Genomic DNA, 21,768 nt, shown 5'->3' with positions numbered 1-21,768 from the left:
CTGATGCATAGATCCAAGTTGGATCTGAATTTTTAAGAACCTTTGAGAACCTTTTTTAGATTTTGTGTATGTGTGAATAGTAAAAATGGCCTATAAATGAGTGCCTACTCTCAGTTAAGTTGGAAGAAAGTTCGTCCACTTCATGCAAATTCAAAAGTAAGTGAGCATTTTTCAGACAGCAAAAGAACAAATTGGAAATAAAATGAATTTCACTGAGCCGTAATTTTGCAAAGGTTCTTGTGTGAAACGTCACGTTTAAAAGACAAAAAGCATCATTCTGCACTGGTGAGAGCTTTGAGAGCCATTTTTTAGGCCGTAATACGCCTCAGTTGTGTTTGAATTGCTCCCTGTTTTGTTTGTGTTTAGTTTTTTTTCCCACAGTGGGACTTTTGAATATCCTACTCTCTCTCTCTCTCTCTCTCTCTCTCTCTCTCTCTCTCTCGCTCTGTATCTAATCTGCTCCAGTTTGCTTGCTTTATTATTTTCTTGTCCACCCACACATATTTTGTTTGTTTTGTTCTATATTGTAATACTTTGTCCTCATTACCTGCCTCTGTCTTCTCTCCGTTTCCAGTCTCTGTACACGGTGCGAGTCCCGGAGGATGCCGTATCCGGACGTTACGTCCTCCAGGTCTCTGCTACAGACGCCGACATTCGCTCCAACGCTCACATCAACTATCAGCTCTCAGGAGCCGGAGCCGAGCACTTCAGCATCGACCCTGAGACAGGTACACAGTGTGTGTCTGTGTGTGTGTGTGTGTGTGTGTGGAGAGGATACACATGTTTTTGTGAGTTTCAGTGTACCAGCGTGTGTAATCATGTCAGTATGTGCAGCCAAGTGTCAGGGGTGGGTGTGTGTGTGCGTGTGTGTGTGTGCATGCACGGTTCTCTATCAGTGTCATGGCTTGTATGGAAGCTGATGCTCGGCCTTGTTTTGACAGTCTCAGTGCTCCCAAAGCTGTTTACACACACACACACACACACACACACACACATATATATAAAATACATATTTAAGGCTGCAGTGTGAAGGCTTCAGCTCTGTAGGCAAGGAGTGCTCAGGGTGGGTACACACACTTCAGTCCCAGCTTGTAATCCAAATGGCATACCTGCTAAAGCATAATCCCAATAGTTTCTCTCTCACACACACACACACACACACATACACACACACACACACACACAAACTAGGCTCCTTGCATTAGCCTTGTGTGTAGTTTCACTCCAGACTTTAACCAAATAGACAAAGGACAAAAGAAAATTAATCACATGCGTGCACACACGCACACACACACACACACACACATGCACACACTCACAAACACAAAAGCCCTGCAAGTAATTTAAGATGCATTATTGAAAAACCGAGGCTATTTAGTCGCCTGACGGTACTTATTAACTCCAACTTCTCTCTCTCGCTCTCTCTCTCTCGTTCACTCTCTCTCTCTTTCTCTTTTGCTCTCTCTCTCTCTCTCTCTCTCTTTCTCTCTCGCTCCCTCTCTTTGTGAATTAAACATTACCCACAGCCAGAAGGCAAGTATGTCTGTGTGTGTGTGTTTGTGTGAGCATGTGTGTTAGCATCTCATCAAGCCGCTACAACACAAAGCCTATTGTGAAGGTGCTAGTCAGCAGCTGCAAGCAAGAAGGTTGCGTGTGTGTGTGTGTGTGTGTGTTTATGTGTTGGCACACGCACACTGAAGGAGCGCTGCTGTTGTTGGGTGTGGGATTAACGTATCTGCAGGGTTTTCTCCTCATTTTTTCCCCGCTTTTGTTCAGTCATGGAAAAGAAAAGGCGCTTTGTTGAAGGTTAGCGATGCCAAGAGTCCTGCAGAGAGACACGTCTCCAATAGCGCTCTTTCTTTCCTGCTTTCTTTCCTTTCTTTTTTCTTTCTCTCCTCAAGTGAAGTTATGAAAAACGCTCTCTTTCTAACTTTCTTTCCTTCTTTCTCAAGCACTTCTTCCTCAGTTCCCTCCTTCCCTCAGTCACCTCTGTCTCTCTTCCTTTGTCCTCCACTTTCTTTCTTTCCTTCTCTCTCTCTCTCTCTCTCTGTCCTTTAATTATTTACTTTTCTCATCATCTGACAGTCATTAGCCGTGAGGAGCAGTGTGTTTTTTTTTTCTCTCTCTCTCCCTCTTGTTGTGTGAGAGGTTTCTCTGAGTGAACGGGTGATCATCCTCCTCTCCGTCCAGCCGAACAGCCACACTGCCCCCTACAGGCCACAGCGGGGTCCAGTGAAGGACGTGGAGTTGATGAGGCTGTGGTTTAGAATGATAGTGTGTTTTAGTGTTTTAGATAATCGGGGTGATATTCGAATGGCTTCACACACACACACACACACACACACACACACACAGAGTGACTCAGCATTTCTCAAACTTTGCTTAACTACCCTTTCTTTTATTTCTTCTTTCTTTCTTTCTAATCTCTTATTCACCTCTGTCTTTCTTCTACACCACTTTTTTTCTCTCTCCTCTGTTTCTGTTCTTTCATTATTTACTTTTTTGTTACTCTTTTTTTTTTAGTTAATCAGATTCCACATGCAAAGCAGAAACTTTAAAAAATGCTGGAAATACAGTTTAGCTTTTATTTATTTTTTAATTACTTTGTTAATTTAAACTTTTAAACATTTCCAAGTAATAAAACTAAACCCAGTTTCCTATACTGCTATTTGCCGTCAGTTTATTTTTCATTTTTCTTCCATTATTTGTTTGTGTGGTTGTTTTTATTTGTCTGAGAAAAAGGTGTACATTCTTTAAAAAAGGTTCCTGGAAGTTCCTTTGGAGAGTTAAAGGGCTTTAGCTTCTCTGGAAGGAAAAAAAAAACTGTGTTTGAGGTACGAGTTGAAAATTTTGACCCGATCTGCTGTGTTTTCTTGTTTTCAAAGGTGAATTGAAGACCTTTAGCACGCTGGACTATGAGGAGGAAGTGCTGCACAGGATGAAGGTGCGTGCGGTGGATGGAGGAGGCCGATACTGCGAGGCTGATGTCGAGGTCACGGTGGAGGACGTCAATGATAACGCTCCACGCTTCACCGCCGACCCCTTCGTCATCACTGTGTTTGAGAATACGGAGATACACACACCTGTCGCCCAGCTGCAGGCCACAGATCTCGACACCGGTGAGCTACATCGACTGTTAATGTAACGCAAATACCAGTTTAGACAGCAATGTCACAGCTTGGATTAACACACTTTGAGATCTTAGAATATGTTGTGCGATTTAAAAAAAAAAAAAAAAACACGGTTGTCTACATTTTTAAAGTCCACTCTAAATGATTTGCATATTAATGATTTATTTTATAAAGAAATTTTGAGTTGTTGTTTTTATAGTGGTGTAATGGGATTTAAACCCCGCTCCTTCGCTTCCTCAAGAGAACGATGCAGCGGCACTTTAGTCCGTTAAATCAGGTTTCTACGTTGTCTTCAAGAAGCAAAAAGAAAATGTGATGTCATTGTTCTGATATTTTACCAAAAAAACATTTCATGCTGTTACAGTTCTTGCTGGTAAGGCAGTAGAAACGAGCAGATGGCTGAATTTTCACACCATCGTTCATAATTAGTGAACACACACTGATGAAGTCGGCCATATTTAACCAGCACGGGGAAATATATTTGGTTATCGGTGAAAGGGGAAAACCTTTGTCCAGCTTCAAAGTGCAGACTTCAAAGAGCAGATGAAGTTAAAGCAGAGTTCAAAGATGAAAGCTGGGTAAAAAGTTTTATATATAGGGGTGTGTGTGTGTGTGTGTGTGTGTGTGTGAGAGAGAGAGAGAGAGAGAGAGAGAAAGTCAGATAAGTGTTCATTCAATGTCTGAACATGTACGCCCTTGACCCTGTTTGTCAATTGTGTTTGTCTCTCTCTCTCTCACACACACACACACACACACATGCTATGAGATCCTCTTTCTCTTCTTCTCTTTCAGTGTCCTTTGTTCACGTCGCTCTGTCAGTTCCGTCCTAAATGTCATCCTGTTTTTCAGCAGCTCTGAATTCCAGGCTGTGTTTGAGAAGCTCGTGCCCACGCAAACCACTTTCTCTCCTTCTCTTCTTCCGTCACGTCCTTTATTAGCGAGAATACAGCTGTTACACATCGCGTATACGTTTACAGTGTCTCGTGTTACACATCAGTGCATGTGTTTAAAGCATTTGAGGATTGTTTCAGTTTAGCTTCGTACTATCGTGAATCATAATGGACACATACGTATGTATATACGGTAAATGATAATATATGATAACACTGGAGACTCCTTCCATAAATGTTAAAAAAAAGTCTCCTTATGGAAATGTCACCATATCACAAGTTGCTATGAATGAGCTGTTACTATAGAAACGATAACATATTATAAAGAGTGCATTAATATAAACCTGCGCTACTGTCACAGCTCCTGTTCCAGACCCAAAACCTTCCGCTGAAATTCTGTTTCACGTCGATAAAAGCGTCAGCCGAGTGATTAAATGTAAAAACGATTTAAATGCCAGTCAGTGATGTGATTCGGTCCGATTTCTGATTAGAGCTTCAAGTATCTCTTCACAGGAGCTTTCCCCAGGGAGAACGACCCATGACATGAGATAAAAATCACTCGACGTGATTCACTTAAACGTCATTAACCAATTTCAAAGCGCAAACGTGGTGGGACGGAAACCGGAGGACCGCAGGGGCTGTGATAAATGTGAAGCTAATAACACGTGCAAAAGAAAAAAAAATGCAAATCAGCTGCTTTATCTCAGTCTCGTTACACACTCTGTGTGTGTATGTGTGTGTGTGTGTGTGTGTGTGGCTTGACTCTCTTTTTAAATGCTGTATAGGCAAAGAGCCACAAATTCTTCTCACGACTGTTTACACGCTGGCTGGTTTTATTGCACGTCCGTGTTAGAGCAGGCCGCAGCGGCCGGATTATTGGTTCTGGCCCCGTTTGCGAAATCGATGCGTGTGGATACTGGAGACGTGTTAATGCATCGTGATGGCTTGATGCTGGCAAGAATGAAATCAATAAACGTAGAGGCTGGTAAATAATGAACTCATTATCCAACCTGAACACAGTAACCGGCTTATTAGAAACATGATGATGTTTTCTCCCGCACAGGTACACGATTTATTCTGCAACAATAATAGGCATGTTGTAAGAGTCATTATACCACGGCGCTGTTGGGTTCTCGCTTCTGATTGGATTCATTTTCTATAACAGCAGCTCTGACAATAGTTCAGCTGCAAATCACAGGTTTATATTAATGCGCTGGTTTCTGCAGTAACAGCTTATTCACAGCGGACGCTCCACATAAACAGATGTAGAACAAGCGTAAACGTTGATATGGTGAAGTTTTAAATAATAAGATAAGATATTATTTAACATTTATGGAAGGAGTCTCCAGTGTCAGGGCTTTGTTTCAGTCAGAGGTAAAGATGTATCTTTAAGTTTTGCAACAGAGGAGTTGAAGCTTTTCTCGCTAACATGACTAGCTGCGTTTTTGTTTAACGTCAAGAGAGAAAAAAGAGAGACTGATGATGGATGGACTAACTTGTTTCATGAACATTCCACAACATTAAGCTTAATTATAAAGGTAATAAAAAGTACACTGTTTTTTAATAAGTAAAAATTGGAATCTTTGGTATAAGTGGAATAAAACACTTCAGGATGCACTGTTATAGAAAAATAAGTGTTTTATTTTATTTACACATTTAACTTGCATGAGATCATTATTGTAGAAACCTTTGAACTTATTTTAGAATTTTTTTCAGGAACTCGAGCCTGAACTCTATAGTTCTTGTTTGGGACTCTTTAGTTCCTCATAATGTTCTGGAGCCTCAGTGCAAATGTGACTGTGGATCTGCTCAGCATAAACATGTACAAAGATCCTTTAAACATAACATTATGATAAAACATTTTTATGATCTGACTGTAATCGACTTCCGAGTGGAAAGAGATGAAAGGAAGATAGAAATTTTGCTTTCCTTTTATTTTTCTTTAACATTTGTGTGTCTGTGCAGGCTCTAACAGTGAGCTCGTGTACTCTCTGTTGGATTCGGCCGACGGAGCGTTCTCTATTGACGAGCACTCCGGTGTGCTCCGCTTGGCCACACCCCTCAACCGCGAGCTCCACCCCTCGTACACTCTCCGAGCCCGCGCCATGGACCGTGGCTGGCCCCGCCCCCTCTCCGCCGTCTGCTCAGTGACCGTATCCGTGCTGGACCTCAACGACGACCCTCCTGTCTTCCAGCGTCGTGATTACGTCGCCACTATCCCTGAGGACGTTGCCACGGGAACCCAGGTGCTGCGTGTGCATGCGGCTAGCCGTGACGCCGAAACCCAGATTTCCTATGCCATCGTTGATGGGAACGAGAGGGGCGCATTCAGCGTGGACACGCACACAGGTACACGTAGAGCCTCTTATACCACTGTGATGTCAGCTTATAAGGAGAAGTTTAACTCCGCCTCCATCTGGACGTCAAAATGAAAATATTGGCAATAAAAAATGTATCAGATGATTCTCCTGTTCCTTTCATTAACTCTTGTTCTTGCCTGTGTAGGTGTCATTTTTGTGATCACGCCGCTGGATTATGAATTATCCCGTGAGTTCTCTCTGACGGTGGAGGCGACAGACGGAGAAACGCCGTCTCTAAGCGACAGGGCCATTGTTAGTATTAATGTGACGGACATAAATGACAACAGCCCCATTTTCAGCCAGTCGGTTTACGCTGCCGTGGTGAGCGAGGACATCGAGCCGGGCAAGGCGGTGCTGACGGTGAGTCTCCACCCTCTCACAGGACACATGACATGTAATGACCATAAATAGGCAACAGAGTATGCACTATTAAAGCCTGATGCTAATGCAGCTAAACTGTGTGCGCGTGTGTGTGTGTGTGTGTTTGTGTAGGTCATGGCTGAAGATGCAGATGGACCCTCCAATAACCAGGTGCGCTACTCCATCGTCAGCGGCAACCAAGGAAGCCCCTTCTCTATTGACCCTTTGAAGGGAGAGGTGAAGGTCGCGCGGCATCTGGACCGAGAGAAGGTACACGCATACACACACACACACGCGCACACACACACACACACACACACACACACACACACACACACACACACGCAATGGACATGCATTTGATCAGCCAGTCACCAACCATCTTCACTATTTTTCAATTAGTTGGGTTTTTTGCTTTGTCTTACTGTGTGTATATGTGTGTGTGTGTGTGTGTGTGTAGGTCTCTGGTTACACTCTGACTGTCAGGGCGTCTGATAGTGGGAGTCCAGTTCGTTCTAGCACCACCAAAATCAACATTGACGTCTCCGACATCAACGACAACCCACCCGTGTTCTCCCAGAGCAACTACACACTCATCATCCAGGTACACACACACGCACACACACACACACACGGCAGGTCACATAAAAGAACCTTCGAGGAACACTTAAGAAGTAAACATTTTTCAAAATCTCTCACTTTCAATGTGAGTCAATTTAGGATGATTCCTGAATCATCTGCGATTCTGAATTATGATACCTGAAAAGATTTGTTTATCCTTTAAGTGACTCAGTGGTGAATCTGAATTCTCTCTCTCTCTCTCTCTCTCTCTCTCTTTCTGTCTCTCTTTTCTTTTCCATTTTCTATCTTCTGAATCCTTTTCTTTGTTAGTGATTCGATGATGACTCTGCATCACGAACTTTGAAAAAAATTCATTCTTTAAATTAATTTCTTTTAAATGATTCATTTATCCAGTAAAACACTTTGTGAGTCATGAAATCTCAACAAATAGACCCTTTTGCTGTCTCTGTTTTGTTATTCCTCTTCTTTATCTTTTTTTATTTGCTGTACTGATTCCTTTACCTTTGTACGTGACTCGTGTCAGACCTCAAACCCTCTTTCATAAATCAGATGCTTTATCTTTTTAATTGCTCAGTGGTGATTCTGAATTAAAATCTTAACGAGAAGCCACCCTCTCTCTCATTCGCTCTTATTCGCTGTGTAGATCTGAATCTTACCGAGTGAATTAATCCACCTTGCACCCGAATTTGAGTCATTTACTATTAAGCCCCACTCTTGTAATTCAATTAGCTGGAGTTATTCATTTACCATAAACTCTCCACCAAAAACACTCAACAAGCGGGCGGAGATGCTGTATGTGAATTGTTTGGAGAAATTACGTATGTGCATTAATGACTACTGTGTGTGTTTTATCTGTAGGAGAACCGTCCAGTCGGGACCAGCGTCCTCCAGCTGAGCGTATCGGACCGAGACGCATCACACAACGGGCCGCCGTTCACCTTCTCCGTCGTCAGCGGTAACGAGGATCACACGTTTGACATCACGTCTCAGGGAGCGCTGGTGTCGATCGGCACGCTGAGTCGCCGCAACAAGGACAACTACATCTTGGAGATTCAGGTGAGACAGAGAAATAGGCTACATATAACGTATTTTTAGAACATTTATCCATCCAGTACGTGATTTTATTGATTTCAGCATTATTAAATTGCTTTATTGATGATTATCTGTAAAACTGAGATGGAAAACTGGACATGAAGAAAGATAAGGTGTGATACAGGACAAGTTTTTTTTTGGAAATCCAGTTAAAATGGAAGTTATGGTCGGAATTTGGGGAATTTTTTGTGTCATGCAGTGTGCAGTGTGTATTGAGGTGCTATAAGCTACTGATTTGTCTGGGTTTTTACACAAATACACAAACACTCCGGTGTCCCTCAGTGTGTGCTGATATCGATGTGTTCCTGTGTTGCTGCTGCCGAGAGCGCTGTAATGATCCACCTCAGACAATTACAGCTGCTAAAGCTTCAGCTGCTTCTACGTGTCCCAAACAATCTCACACTGGGTTTACACTCACAAAACAAAAGCTTGATAAATCTCTGTACTGGCAGCAGAAAGCTGCGGTAAATAACTAACTCCGATCGAAATCTCTGTAGGAGCTCAGCCAGGTGTGTTAGAGCGTGTGTGCATCACACCAAAATCCACCATTCTGGCGCTTTCCTGCTTGGGCACGATGATATAAATCTGTTCATCAAATGTTAAAAGTTCAGACTCAACTCTTGAAAACGTTGCTGTCTTACTAAACAATCGTTTTATTAATCTGTTTTTTAAATCTCCTGTCACTTAAAAAAAAGAGTGATTGATGAGTCATGAGTTATTCTATTCATTCAATCATTCATAAATGATTCATTTATCCTGTGACTCAGTGGTGATTCTGACTCTCTCTCTCTCATTTATCCTCATTTATTTCTCTCCCAAGCAATTTTGGATCTTTTCTCTTATGGAATCAATTAATTTACCACATATTTATTTACCAGAATTTTTTAATTTACCCTATAAATGACTCAAAGTCTAAACCAAAAATGTTTTTCTCTTTTCTTATTTCTTTGTCTCTTTTTATCTTTTTCAGGTAATTTTGAATCTTAATTCCTTGTGATGAATCAATTCATTTACCTTGTAAGTGACTCAGTGGTGACTCTGAATCATGAACTCTGGAACCGTCTGTCTGTTTCAGGTGTCAGACTCTGGCCGGCCGCCGCTCTCCTCCTCCGCCCTGGTCTTCGTTCGTCTGATTGAAGAGAGCATCCACCCGCCTGTCATCCTCCCACTCGATGTTTTCGTCACCACGACGACTGCTGAGTACGCGGGTGGTGGAGTGCTGGGAAAAATCCACGCTACAGACCAAGATGTGCACGACACCCTCACCTATGGCATCAGCCCTGACCCCTCCCCTTCAGACAACTCCGCCCTCTTCTCTGTCTCACCTGCTGATGGCCGACTTGTGGCGCTGGGTGCCCTGGACTCCGGTCGCTACCTGCTCAATGCCACTGTAACAGACGGTCGCTTCACAACGTGGGCGCGTGTCACTGTGCATGTACGCCCTGCCCCTGCCCTCGTCAATCTCGTGAGCATCCGCCTGGGCACCATTGCGCCTGAAGAGTTCGTTGGCGAGCATTGGCGCAATTTTGCTAGGGCGTTGCGTAACACGGCGGGCGTGCGGCGCAGCGATGTGCAGCTAGTTAGCCTGCAGCCTGATCACGGTGATCTGGAAGTGCTCCTTGCCCTTGACAAAACAGGAAGTCCGGAGCAGGCACAGGAAGTGGTGCTGAGGAAGCTGAATGCCTCCGCTGGCGCTATTGAGGAGATAACAGGGGTGAGGATTGTCCGTGTGGGCAACCAACTTTGCCCTCGATTGGACTGTCCCGCTCGTCACTGCCAGGAGACGGTGACTTTGGAGACGGGCGCGATGGCAACGTACAGCACAGCAAGGCTTAGCTTCGTCACTCCACGCCACACTAGGACAGCCGACTGCCTCTGCCGCGGTAACACACACTTCGCATTTCCTCGAATACAAAATTTTACTTAGCTGATACATATTAATACATAAGTTATTATTTGCATTATTGACTTGATTTGATTTATTTTTGTGCGTTTGTGAAGGTGCTGAGTGTACTGAGTTGAGCAAGCTGTGTGTAGGGAACCCATGTCCCGAGGGTACGGAGTGTGTGGAAGACCCGACACACACCACATTCAGCTGCGTATGCTCAGACGAGAAACAATGTGTTGGTAAGGACATACTCTCACAGCACCTCAGCATAATTCATCGTATAAATAAATTGAATACACTTTATAATAACTGTGTGTATGCGTGTGTCTGTTTGTGTGTTTCAGAAGGTCATGCTCTGACATTCAGCGGGAACGGCTACGTGCGCTACAGGCTGATGGAGAATGACAATAAGGAGGAGATGAATCTCTCTCTCAGGCTGCGCACGTTCTCTGACCACGCCACTATCATGTACGCCAAGGGCACTGACTACAGCATCCTGGAGGTGAGCGCACAAACACACACATACATGCTCACACAGAACAGTAACAATCAGAATATGGCTAGCTTTGAAAAACTAAGAGGCTACGCCCCCTTATTTGGGGCATGACTAATGCAGAGGCCACTCCTTTTTTACTGACACTGATGCCATACCTCATTGACTAAAACTGACAGGAGCAGAGACCACACCTTCTTTACTGCTAGACCACACCCCTTTGACTAAAACTGACAGGGGCAGAAACCACACCTCCTTTACTGCTAGGCCGCATCTCCTTCAATGGTAGTAAAAGGTGCTTAGGCTCCACCTCATTCACTGCTAGGCCACACCTCCTTAAATGACATTGAAGGGCACCAAAGCCACACCTCCTTCTCATCTTTCTCATAGTGATGAGTGCAAAGGCTGCACCTCCTTCACTGAATGTGACAGGCAGAGGCCACACCTCTTTCACAGCTAAGCCACACCTTTATTCACAGGGACTGGCACTATATGCGGCACTAAACAGAAATCCTTGAGTGTAGCATTATTACAGCAGGTTTTCCCACACAGCATGTGGGGAAACCCTACTCTTTCTCTTCGTTCTATTCTGTCTGCCGTTCTTTCTTTTCTCCCACACTCTGTCCATCGTCTCCTCAATATGGCCGTCTCAAAAATCTCAACAGAAAACAGAGAGCGGGTTATTTTGGTGGTGTGAGAGGGCGAGAGAGAGTGCTTTCTCACAGATTCCTTTCCAGCACTGAGAAATAGAGCGACAGACAGAGAAAGAAAGAGACAGGCAGAGAGAGAGACACACAGAGAGAGAAAAAGAGACAGACAGAGAAAGAAAGAGACAGGCAGAGAGAGAGAGAGAGACAGAGAGACAGACAGATAGAGAAAGAAAGACAGGCAGAGAGAGAAAAAGTGAGAGAGAGGCAGAGAGAGAGAGAGACAGACAGAGAAAGAAAGAGACAGGCAGAGAGAGAGAAACAGACAGAGAATCCTCATTACAGCATCCTGCTATTTCTGCCTTGCACACACACACACACACACACACACACACACGCTACGCTATGCTACATTTAGCCTGTGAGAATGTTACACACACACACGCAGTTTTTGCACCATACTTTATTTAGCCTGTGAGAAAGTTTTAAACACACATCTTGTGCTATAGTATAGTAAGCTAGCTTACTATCAAACTTAACTTCTGGCTTTAATACTACACATTACCTAATGTTATCTTGGTTCTTGGGCTAAATTACCTAATTACATAGTTTGATTAACATTTTTGTTCTTTTAAACTTTTAATTTGATTACACATTATAATATTTAATTTTGGCTAGCTTTGTAACAAACCTGGCTGCTCTATTACATTTACACAATATACTGTTTAGCCCAGTATTAGCTAGATTGCTAGTTGAATTGGTTAATGAAATAGTTTACCTAACATTAGATTGCGCTCATTGAACTTAGCTAATTTCTTAACATCTGATAGCTACATCTATCTGGATAGCTTAGCTTTAGCTTTAGCTAGCACTGTGCTAATAAGCAGCCATAAAACTGAAAAGACTGAAAGGCTAGTGGTGATTTCATGGTAAAGTTTGTAATTTGCAGATCACATTTAACTTGCAGCAATACCTGTGCATGTCTGCAGTTGTATGTGCAACGTATTAAATGAATGCTATACTCTAATGTATATTATTGAGTATATTATTTTGTGTGTGTGCGTAGATTGTGAATGGACGCCTGCAGTACAAGTTTGACTGTGGCAGTGGGCCTGGTGTCGTCCCCATCCACAGCCCATTAGTGAATGATGGTGAATGGCACACAGTTTCGCTCGAGGTGGATGGCAACTATGCTCGCCTGGTGCTTGACCGAACACACACCGCCTCGGGCAAAGCACAGGGCAACCTTCGCACACTCAACCTCGACAACAGCGTCTTCTTTGGTGGGCACGTGTGGCAGGCAGGTGTGGCCAATGGCCTGAGGGGCTGCCTGCAGGGGGTTGTGTTGAACGGACGTGAGCTGCCATTGAGATCGCAGCCTCGTAGCGCCCACTCTGTGCTGGAGGAACTCGTGGAAGCTGTGCCTGGCTGCAGCCCACCTCCTCGGGTATCGAGCTGCGCCAGTGAGCCCTGCGCCAACGGGGGGACCTGCACTGATCTGCCCAATGGAGGTACGGGGTCTGGGGTGGGGGGCAGAGTTAAATAACACTGATTTAAAGATTTAAAGGTTTCAGTGCATACTTATAAGAAGAATACTCAAATTATTAGTCCTAAGGTGGGCAGTTACCATGCTAGTTATGTCAAGTTATATGTAGATACAAATTGCAAATGTTTTACGTGTTTGTGACAACAAAACCCAAAATTCAGAGCCTATACCATGAATATTTTTCCTTTTTTCCACATTTGTCGCTCCGTTTTTGTTGTAGGTTATTTCTGTAAGTGCAGTGCTCTGTTTATGGGCAGCCACTGTGAGGTTAGCATCAGCCCCTGCTCATCCAATCCCTGTCTTTATGGTGGAACCTGTGTGCCACGTGGAGATGACTTCTACTGCCAGTGCCGAGGCCAGTACTCCGGCCAGTGGTGAGAGAACACACACAAGAACATATCCATTTTATATAAAACTGAGTTTTATAGGTCCCACAATTGCTTTCATGCTGTATGGTAGGCTTGTATAGTGACTGCTAATGCTCTGCTAGTGTGCATCGGGGCTGGGATCATGGGACTGCAGCAGGTGGGATTGGTCAGAATACTTTCGGGAGTGTCCTGTGCACACCTCAATACTAAGGACACCTGCAGAATTCCTTAAAGGGACACTCTGGCCAAAATAAAATACTTCACCATTAATAGATCTGTTGGGAAAAGGCCGACATGTCTCCTACAAGCGTCTCTAGAGCGAGTGTTTGAAATAACAGCAGCCTTTCTTGGGAATTTCAACACTGGCTTGCATTCAGAGTTAGCCTTTCTTTTTTAAATGTCCATGCACAATAAGAAACATGATATAAAAGGGATGTAGGATGTCAGGGTGGACCATGTTGCCAGCTTGATGGGTGGACACCAGGGAACTCCCTTGCAATAAAAGAAATGGCAGTGTGACTTTGTGTCCTGCTGTAAACTTGACCTGAAATGAATGTGGTATCTCTGAGTTTGACTTTCTGATTGAATTTGTAAAGGTTCTGGCTGCTTGCTCAGTTGGGTAAGGCGTGGTTAATGATTTGATTTATAGGATTTAACAACTTGGCAAGGTACTTTTGCTCTTGTGTGTCTTATTAATTTGTCTTGGGTGTGTGACAGGTGTCAGCTAGGTCCATACTGCACAGAGAACCCCTGCAAGAACAATGGCAGGTGCATCGGCAGCCTGGATGGCCCAGTGTGCGAGTGCGAGCCTGGCTTCCAAGGAGACAGGTACGTGTTAGACAGGGAGATCTATGCCTTTAGAGATCTTGAAGATATTTTCAGTAATAGTAGTACAGGACAGTGTTTTTGTTTGTATGTGTGTTATATACATTGAATAAATGTCTGTATGCATGGCCAGGTGTCTGAGTGATGTGGACGAGTGTCTGAAAAACCCATGCACCAACGGTGGCCAGTGCCAGAACACATACGGCTCATACAGCTGCAACTGCTCGCTTGGCTATGGAGGTCACCACTGTGAGCAGCATGCCCAGATAAGCAACCAGGTGCTCTCTACATCCTGGAACATTGGCCTGGAAGAGGTCATTGGTATTGCCGTCTTCTTCGCTGTGATCTTCGTCATGGCTCTACTATTTGTCGTGATCCGTAAGCGTGTGTGCCGGCGCACCAAGCCCCAATCGCCTGATGATGACAAGCGCCTGCCCTCGTCCTTCCTGCAGCATCCGTATTACGACTCCAAGTTGGGCAGGAATGTCTACTCTGACGTGCCGCCCCAAGTGCCCGTACGACCCATCTCATACACTCCCAGCGTGCCGAGTGACTCTCGCAACAACCTGGACCGCAGCTCATTTGAAGGCTCAGCTGCTCCCGAGCACACCGAGTTCAGCACTTTCAACCCTGACCCGGTAGGCCACGGGCACCGCAAGGCTGTTGCTGTGTGCAGCGTGGCGCCCAACCTGCCCCCACCACCGCCCTCCAACTCTGCTTCGGACAGCGACTCGATTCAAAAACCCAGCTGGGACTATGATTATGATGGTAAGGACAGAGCTGACATTCCATTTCCATTCTCAAATTTTTTTTTGATGGCCCTACCTAACAACCTTGCACCTCCGGGGTTGGAGGTTCAATTCCTGTCTCCACCCTGTGTGCGCAGAGTCTGCATGTTCTCCCCGTGCTTCAGGGGTTTCTTCCAGGTACTCCGGTTTCCTCCCCCAGTCCAAAGACATGCATTGTAGGCTGATTGGCATTTGCAGATTGTCCTTAGTGTTTGAATGGGTGTGAGATTGTGCCCTGCGACTCCCCAGCGACCCTGTGTAGGATAAGCGGTACAGAAAATGGATGGAATTAATGGAGTTGGAATTAATGTAACTGAAGCTCATCTTGTGCATCTTTCTTGTTTACTTGCAGCTAAAGTCGTAGATCTGGATCCATGTTTCAGTAAGAAGGCAGTGGAGGACAGCACGTGTCACCCCTATAACACCCGAGGCAGCATGTCCGAGGTGCAGTCGCTCAGCTCTTTCCAGTCCGAGTCCTGCGACGACAACGGTACGTGTGTGTCTTGTGCTAACTGGTACTGGACCGTTTAGCAGTTCTTATCATTAGCACCATTCCTACTCTTATGTATGTCCTCCTTAAGAGTTTCATAATTAGCAAAAGCTTGTTAGATCTTCAGTAAATAGTACTGTTCTATATGCTTAACTGAATCTCTTGCTAATTTTTGATGAAGTTGATAGTTCTCATGAATATTTCTGACTTAAACAAAGTGAAATTATAGAACTTCTTCAACAACATAGGCTAACAGGAAATAAAATCTGAGTCTAGTTTACACAAAGATAAATAGCTGGGGTTTATCTTCAACCATTATTAGCAGGACTAACATTTTTGGTGGAAAGTGTTACCATGGTTAAGTGCTAATTTGCCTATATTTGTTATTAGCAATCTTAGCATTTCTGGTGAATTATGTCTTCATATATTAAGTTTCACTGATGAGTTTTAAGTTTATCATGTAGTATGTTGTTTATAAAAAAGCTTGTTGGCTAGTCAATTAGCTTTGTGTAAATTTTTTGCTGTTAGCCATATTTTTAACACAAAAGATTCTATGCACTTGCATGTTAAAGCAAACTGAACTTCTTTTGTGATCTACAGTCTTATCGTTTCCATCGTAGCGCTATAGTGTTGTTAGCATTAGCATGAATACTAACCACCTCGTTCTTTCTTTCTCTTTTCATAACTTGAGTAAACGGTTTGTGGTTTGAGGGTCATGTTGTTGTGTTATGTTTCTCTCCCCCTCTTTAACTCGCTGCTTTGGGACTTTAGCTCCCATTTGGATCAAACCGCACCAAAGACGCAGGGCGAGGTTTTAGCTAAACTCGTAAGTCAAACGTAGTGACACAGAGAAGGAAGGAATCGCCTCATGCAAAAGGCCTAGTATGATTCTCAGGGCATAAAAAAAGAAGCATGTGTTTTCTTTTCTTTCTTCTATTTTTCTATCTACAGTTTGGCTTTGTGGTAATTTGGTTAATTTGTCTACTGCTTTTTCTGTTTGCTTCTTTTATGCATATTTTTGCATCCAAGCTGCTATGGATAGTTGAAGACCTCAGTGGTACACGAATTCCACTTTTGTCTCAAAATATTTTAAACCTTTAATCTTGGACCTCTACTTTACTTTTTCCCCAACCTGGGATACCTCAAAGTACCCTATTTCCTGTTTCTGCCCGAAACCAAATGGACTTTCCCTTCTTCACTTTTCTTTTTTATCCTTGAGAATTCTGCTGATCCTGATCCTTCCTTCTGCTCGTATCGTACCGTACTATCAGTGTCAGTGGAACCATGAGTATCACCGATGTATGTCACCATCAAACCAAAAACATTGAGTCTTCACTCGCTTTGTTCTTCGTCACAACTCCACCATGATACATCCAGAACCTGGTGCAGATAGAAACCAGCCTCAGACCTATAAAACCGAAGCTCTGCGAATTTTAGTGTTTTTTTCTGCTTTTGAATGAAATAATACTCGTATTTAACATACAGACACGTCACTGGTTAAATTTATGACACTGATCAAACAGTTTCCTGTTTTGAGAAGGTAAATATTTCATGAAGTTATAACTCATAACGTTATTACTAATGTTAGCTGGCTAGCTTGTTGCTTTCGGAGTTTGTAGAGAGCAAACGAGAGACGTGATTTCATGGAGGCAGCCATGTTTGGTCCCACTTTGTAGGCTGAACACATGTAGCTTGAACTCTGGGTTAATCTCGACTTCTGAGTTAAATGCAGCATTAGTCCATTAGTAGGAGAGGACTAAACAAGGTCTAAATCCCATCATCACTAATCCTGAATCCCCAAATCCCAACAAAAAAATTGGAAGAACGTAAACCAGCCAAGGGAAGAAACTATCAGGCTGTGTAGATTTGTGGCCATGAGTCTGAGCACTTCAGTAGCAGTTGAAGATAAAACAGTGTAACTGGTGGCAAATTGCTTTGCTATAAGAGGAATAAAACTTTCTGTTAAAGGAAAATAATCAACAAGTGTTTTATTCCTTGCTTTTGCATAGCAGCTGACCATGGGGCCTGGTCTGGATTTTCAGTTTTTAAGTTTATGAACATTTCTGTTTGCTTTCAGTGAGACAGGTGAATCACATTGATTAAAACAAGCCACAAATCTGTTGAAGTCGTTAATTTTTTGGAACACTGTAAAGCGAACACTCAAAACGAAACCTTCATCCGTCTCTATGTGACGGTCCAAAGCAACCTGATACGAAACAGCGTCCTCAATGGGGGGGATATTCAGCGTCACAGTGTCATATCATGTCATCATAGTCTTCACCTTAACTCCAGCTGCTTCTTCATTTTCCTCACACTAACGTTAGCTCTCTCTCATCTGCTCCCTCCCTCCATCCATCCCTCCTTCCCTTCCCTGAAGCCTCCATAGTGACTGTAATCCACCTGGTCAGCTCGGCGGCTGGCTCGGTGGAGACACAAGGTACCGTTTGTTTGATTGTCTCGTCGTCTCCATGAGTAGTGTTGGGTGGGAGATTAAAAAGGATGCATGGATGCCATGTTTATTTAATCAGGCATGTCTCGTAATTAAAAAGACTTCACACTAGATTATGAATATTGCACTGAGTATTTACTGATGATCTAAACTTTACATGCTCACTCAGAAATACGAATCAACATTTGACTCATCTGCGACATGTCTGATTAAACAGATGGCATACTGGTGTCCTAAAGATGTCCTTTCTATATTTCCTTCTTTTTCTCTCTGTGTAGTTTTTAATATTTAACCTTTTCTTTCTTCTGTATCTGCTGCTTGCTTTCGTCTAAAGAGTCACTCCCGTCTCATGAGCTCAAGAACCCGAGAGGTGAATTGAATTTTTTCCGTGTTTGCCTGAAGCCCTGTCATTTCTCCCTGAACCTGCATGCAGTGCTGTGAGAAAAAACAAAACGACATTGGTTTAATAAAAAAAAAAGAAACGGAAGCTAATACAAAAAGTAAATCATGCTAACATGTCCCTCGTAGATATGTTACATTGTGTTATTAACCAGTGGCTTAATTTTAGTCTTTTTTTATTATTCTTATTATTACTACTTTTGTATTTTCATTTTTTATTTTCATTTTTTTTTCTTGGTGTTGTGTGTAATGTGTGTAATGTGTGAATCCTGTCTGAAGTTTTAACTGTGTGATTGTCATTGGTTGTTGATGTGAAAAGTTTGCTGCATGCTGTTTAAATGTATGTTTTTTGTTGTTTTGTTTATTTTTTTTTATTTAACCCTGATAAAAGTAAAATGAAGTTGTCTTGTGCAGGATTTTATTTCAGTTCAGCTAATTCAAATTCACTCAAACCCTCATTTTCTTGCTGTTTGGATTCCAGGGAAAACAAATCTTGATTTTTAATAACTATTACACTCTATCCAGTAAATTTGCATAAGAATTTATATAATCCTAATTTAATTCTGTATTGGAATGAAATATAATTTATTACATTAATAATAATAATAATAATAATAATAATGTGTATTTAACAACACTAATGAATTCTAACCTTTACGACGTTATGAATTGGTTGAACTGAAAATGTATGTTGTGTTGTAAATTAAAAAACTCGTAGCTAATTTCCCCTTAACTTAACAATATTATCGTGATACTGTGATGTTATGGTTGACATTTGTCATTTCATCCTATAGGGTATCACTGGGACACATCTGATTGGATGCCGAGTGTTCAACTTCCTGGAATCCAGGAGTTTCCTCAGTATGAGGTGGTGGATTCTTCACCCACCCTGTACAACGACCCCGCCTTGCTAGACACGGACTATTACGCGGGTGGCTACGACATTGAGAGCGATTTCCCGCCTCCACCTGATGACTTCCCCACCCATGACGACCTGCCTCCTCCTCCACCTCCGCCCGCAACATATGACACTCTCGGCCCCGCCCCCTCTAGTCCTGGAGGATCATGGGTACGCCAGCGCCCACCTTTACCCCAGCTCTACACGCTCAACCATTACCTCCCGCACCACCAGTACCCTTCATCTGACCCGGAGCAGCCGAAAAGCGGCAGCATCGCCGCTGACGACATTTCGCTGTCACTGTATGCGTCCACGGTGTCGTGCTCGGACGTGGAGGAGTCAGAAGCACCGATGAGCGACTGTGAGAGTGGTGCTGAGGACGGGGCGCAATTTCGACGGCTCATCGTAGCGCCACAACCACAACAACCGCAACAACAACAGCAGCAACAACACACCGAAGTCTGACACTGGATCCATAAAGAGCAGAAAACAAAAAGTGCCTGAAAATTAAACCTTATGCAGGAAACTGTTGTCGTAAACACACACACTCACACACACACATACACAAGATGTACGACCACACAATAAATTCAAGCGCACACATTCTCTTAGACATGGACATATTCAAGGACATTTTCTCCTCTGGAGCACAGCAGCTAATTTCAGCAGGAGTCGAGTGGACCCGAGTGTGTACAGGTGTGTATCTGCCTTCACACGATGTCTGATGATATAAAATTCACACCATCTTGTTCATGAAAGAAAAAAGAAGAAGAAAAAAGCGTCATTTCAAGCGATAGCTGTCTGTATTTGTATAGATAAAACCATGCAATCCGTTTTTTTTTTTTTATTGTTACAAATGCTCATTCATTTGTAATGTAAATGGTACTGTACAGTTTTGATTTTAAGGGGTGACTAGTTCTTTTTGTAGATATTTTATTATTTTTTATTTTTCAAAAAAGAACCAACGGAAAAAAATGAAACAGTGTGTCATTATCAGCTTTTGCTGCACAACAAAAGAGGAAAAAATATGATATACACGGTGGTAAGAAAAAAAAATTGTGTGACCGTCTCCACACTTCCTGCTCCGCTCTGACGGGCGTCTGCATATTATTGTGATGTCAGTTTCATTTTTTGTGTTTGTTTTTTTGTAAAACTTTTGAAACTTCTTTATTTTTCCACCAAGAAAGAAAAAAAAAAAAACGGGACCCAGTATATTTATATTGCGAGATGAAGTGTGGACTCGTGACTTTTTTCAAGCAGCAGCTCGTGTGTGAGCAATGCTTCGGTCTTGTTTATGATTTGTTTTTGTTTTGTTTTTTAATACTGCCACTAGCTTAATCGCTTTACTACTGGCAATAAATTATTCTTAAAAATACCAAAGCCTGTCTCTTTTTTTTTTACTTCAGAGATAATTCTGTGTTTTGGGGGAAATTATGGCTCGAAGTCTGTGGTGGATCTGTGAATTTGATCCCTTTTCCACTGACAGTGCCAGTGCTGGTGTGGGCACGATTCAGGAAACTGTTCTAACACAGAAGGCATGGGACAGAATCCAGGAAGCAATAAATAGAACTGCACTGTTGGACACAAGGGTACAGCGTAGCATCCTAAAGGGTTCTTCAGTTTGTCCCTCGTTTAAGAACCCATTTAGGAAGCTAGAATGCTTAACCATCTGAAGAACACCTACAGAAACCTGTTATATTATACTGGCTTGTAACTACGCATACACAAAATGGCTGCCACACGTGTCCTGTGGTCGTTTTGGCGTGTAGCTTGTGCACATCCACAGAAATTAAATCTGCCTTGCATGGTGCAGTCCCAACGTGTAAATGGTGGGACGCTACAGTACGATGTGACATCACATCAGCAACAGAAACATACTCTCACTCTCTGTTTTCACAATACTGATTTAATGACCTAGCATATGGTCTGTGTTAGTGATGCTGCCAATGTTTCTGCCATATTCGCAAGATTAACAATAAGGTAGCCTCCTCCACTGTTGACACGTTCAGTGCTGATATGCAAAATCTGTAGTTAAGAAAGATGTTCCAGTGCTGGTCATGGACTTTTCATCCCCCTAGCCAATATAGCTTTTAATCCTCCTGATTCACATAAGGTAAACCGATGACTATGTGCTGCCGTGTAAAAGTGTAGTAAGTAGGATGGAATACTATAATACATCAATTGCCATTTTTATTTTATTTCTTTATTTAAAAAAAAATACTAAAAGCTAAGATCTTAACAATTCTGGTTTTTGGTCATTTTATCAAATATACCTTAAAAGTGCCACTTAAATGTGCTCCTTAAATGACCGTATCAGTTGGCTATATATCAATCAGCAAGTCTATGGGTGAAAAGCTTAATGATCAAATTATCCCTCTGCTAAAAACGTAATTCAATCAGAATGTCAGCTTAATGTGTGCTGAGTATTCATAACGAGTTTGTAATGAGTTTGTAATGCGCTCTAACGAGTAATGTGTTATTCAATTACACAAGGTAAAAATAAAAGTCATTTGATACATTATGGATTGCATTTAGTGTGTGTGTAAATCAATTCCTGTTTCC

General features: G+C 42.8%; 1 protein-coding gene across 7 annotated transcripts in view; it reads left to right on the top strand.

The window, feature by feature from the left end:
* The window catches only part of fat1a (FAT atypical cadherin 1a), an 82,522-nt gene extending 60,818 nt beyond the window's left edge, over positions 1–21,704 (top strand). For 2 of the 7 annotated variants that reach the window (XM_053230870.1, XM_053230869.1), the window contains exons 13-30: positions 575–728; positions 2,886–3,119; positions 5,987–6,370; positions 6,527–6,741; positions 6,874–7,011; positions 7,202–7,345; positions 8,182–8,379; positions 9,491–10,298; positions 10,417–10,542; positions 10,648–10,805; positions 12,510–12,954; positions 13,210–13,363; positions 14,075–14,185; positions 14,316–14,950; positions 15,323–15,460; positions 17,838–17,897; positions 18,244–18,279; positions 19,103–21,704. In XM_053230870.1, coding sequence (XP_053086845.1) covers positions 575–728; positions 2,886–3,119; positions 5,987–6,370; positions 6,527–6,741; positions 6,874–7,011; positions 7,202–7,345; positions 8,182–8,379; positions 9,491–10,298; positions 10,417–10,542; positions 10,648–10,805; positions 12,510–12,954; positions 13,210–13,363; positions 14,075–14,185; positions 14,316–14,950; positions 15,323–15,460; positions 17,838–17,897; positions 18,244–18,279; positions 19,103–19,671 — 4,707 coding nt within the window. In that variant the 3' untranslated portion in view covers positions 19,672–21,704. Of the gene's footprint in view, positions 1–574; positions 729–2,885; positions 3,120–5,986; positions 6,371–6,526; positions 6,742–6,873; positions 7,012–7,201; positions 7,346–8,181; positions 8,380–9,490; positions 10,299–10,416; positions 10,543–10,647; positions 10,806–12,509; positions 12,955–13,209; positions 13,364–14,074; positions 14,186–14,315; positions 14,951–15,322; positions 15,461–16,231; positions 16,287–17,837; positions 17,898–18,243; positions 18,280–19,102 lie in introns of all 7 variants that reach the window. The other 5 variants (XM_053230871.1, XM_026947638.3, XM_026947632.3 and 2 more) reach the window with 5 other exon arrangements.
* The last annotated feature ends 64 nt before the right edge of the window (positions 21,705–21,768 follow it).

Source organism: Pangasianodon hypophthalmus, chromosome 28, assembly GCF_027358585.1.
Source record: "Pangasianodon hypophthalmus isolate fPanHyp1 chromosome 28, fPanHyp1.pri, whole genome shotgun sequence".
In the NCBI taxonomy this organism is placed as follows: Eukaryota; Metazoa; Chordata; class Actinopteri; order Siluriformes; family Pangasiidae; genus Pangasianodon; species Pangasianodon hypophthalmus.
The sequence above is the reverse complement of the archived record's forward strand: the minus strand, read 5'-3'. Positions and strand labels throughout refer to the sequence as shown.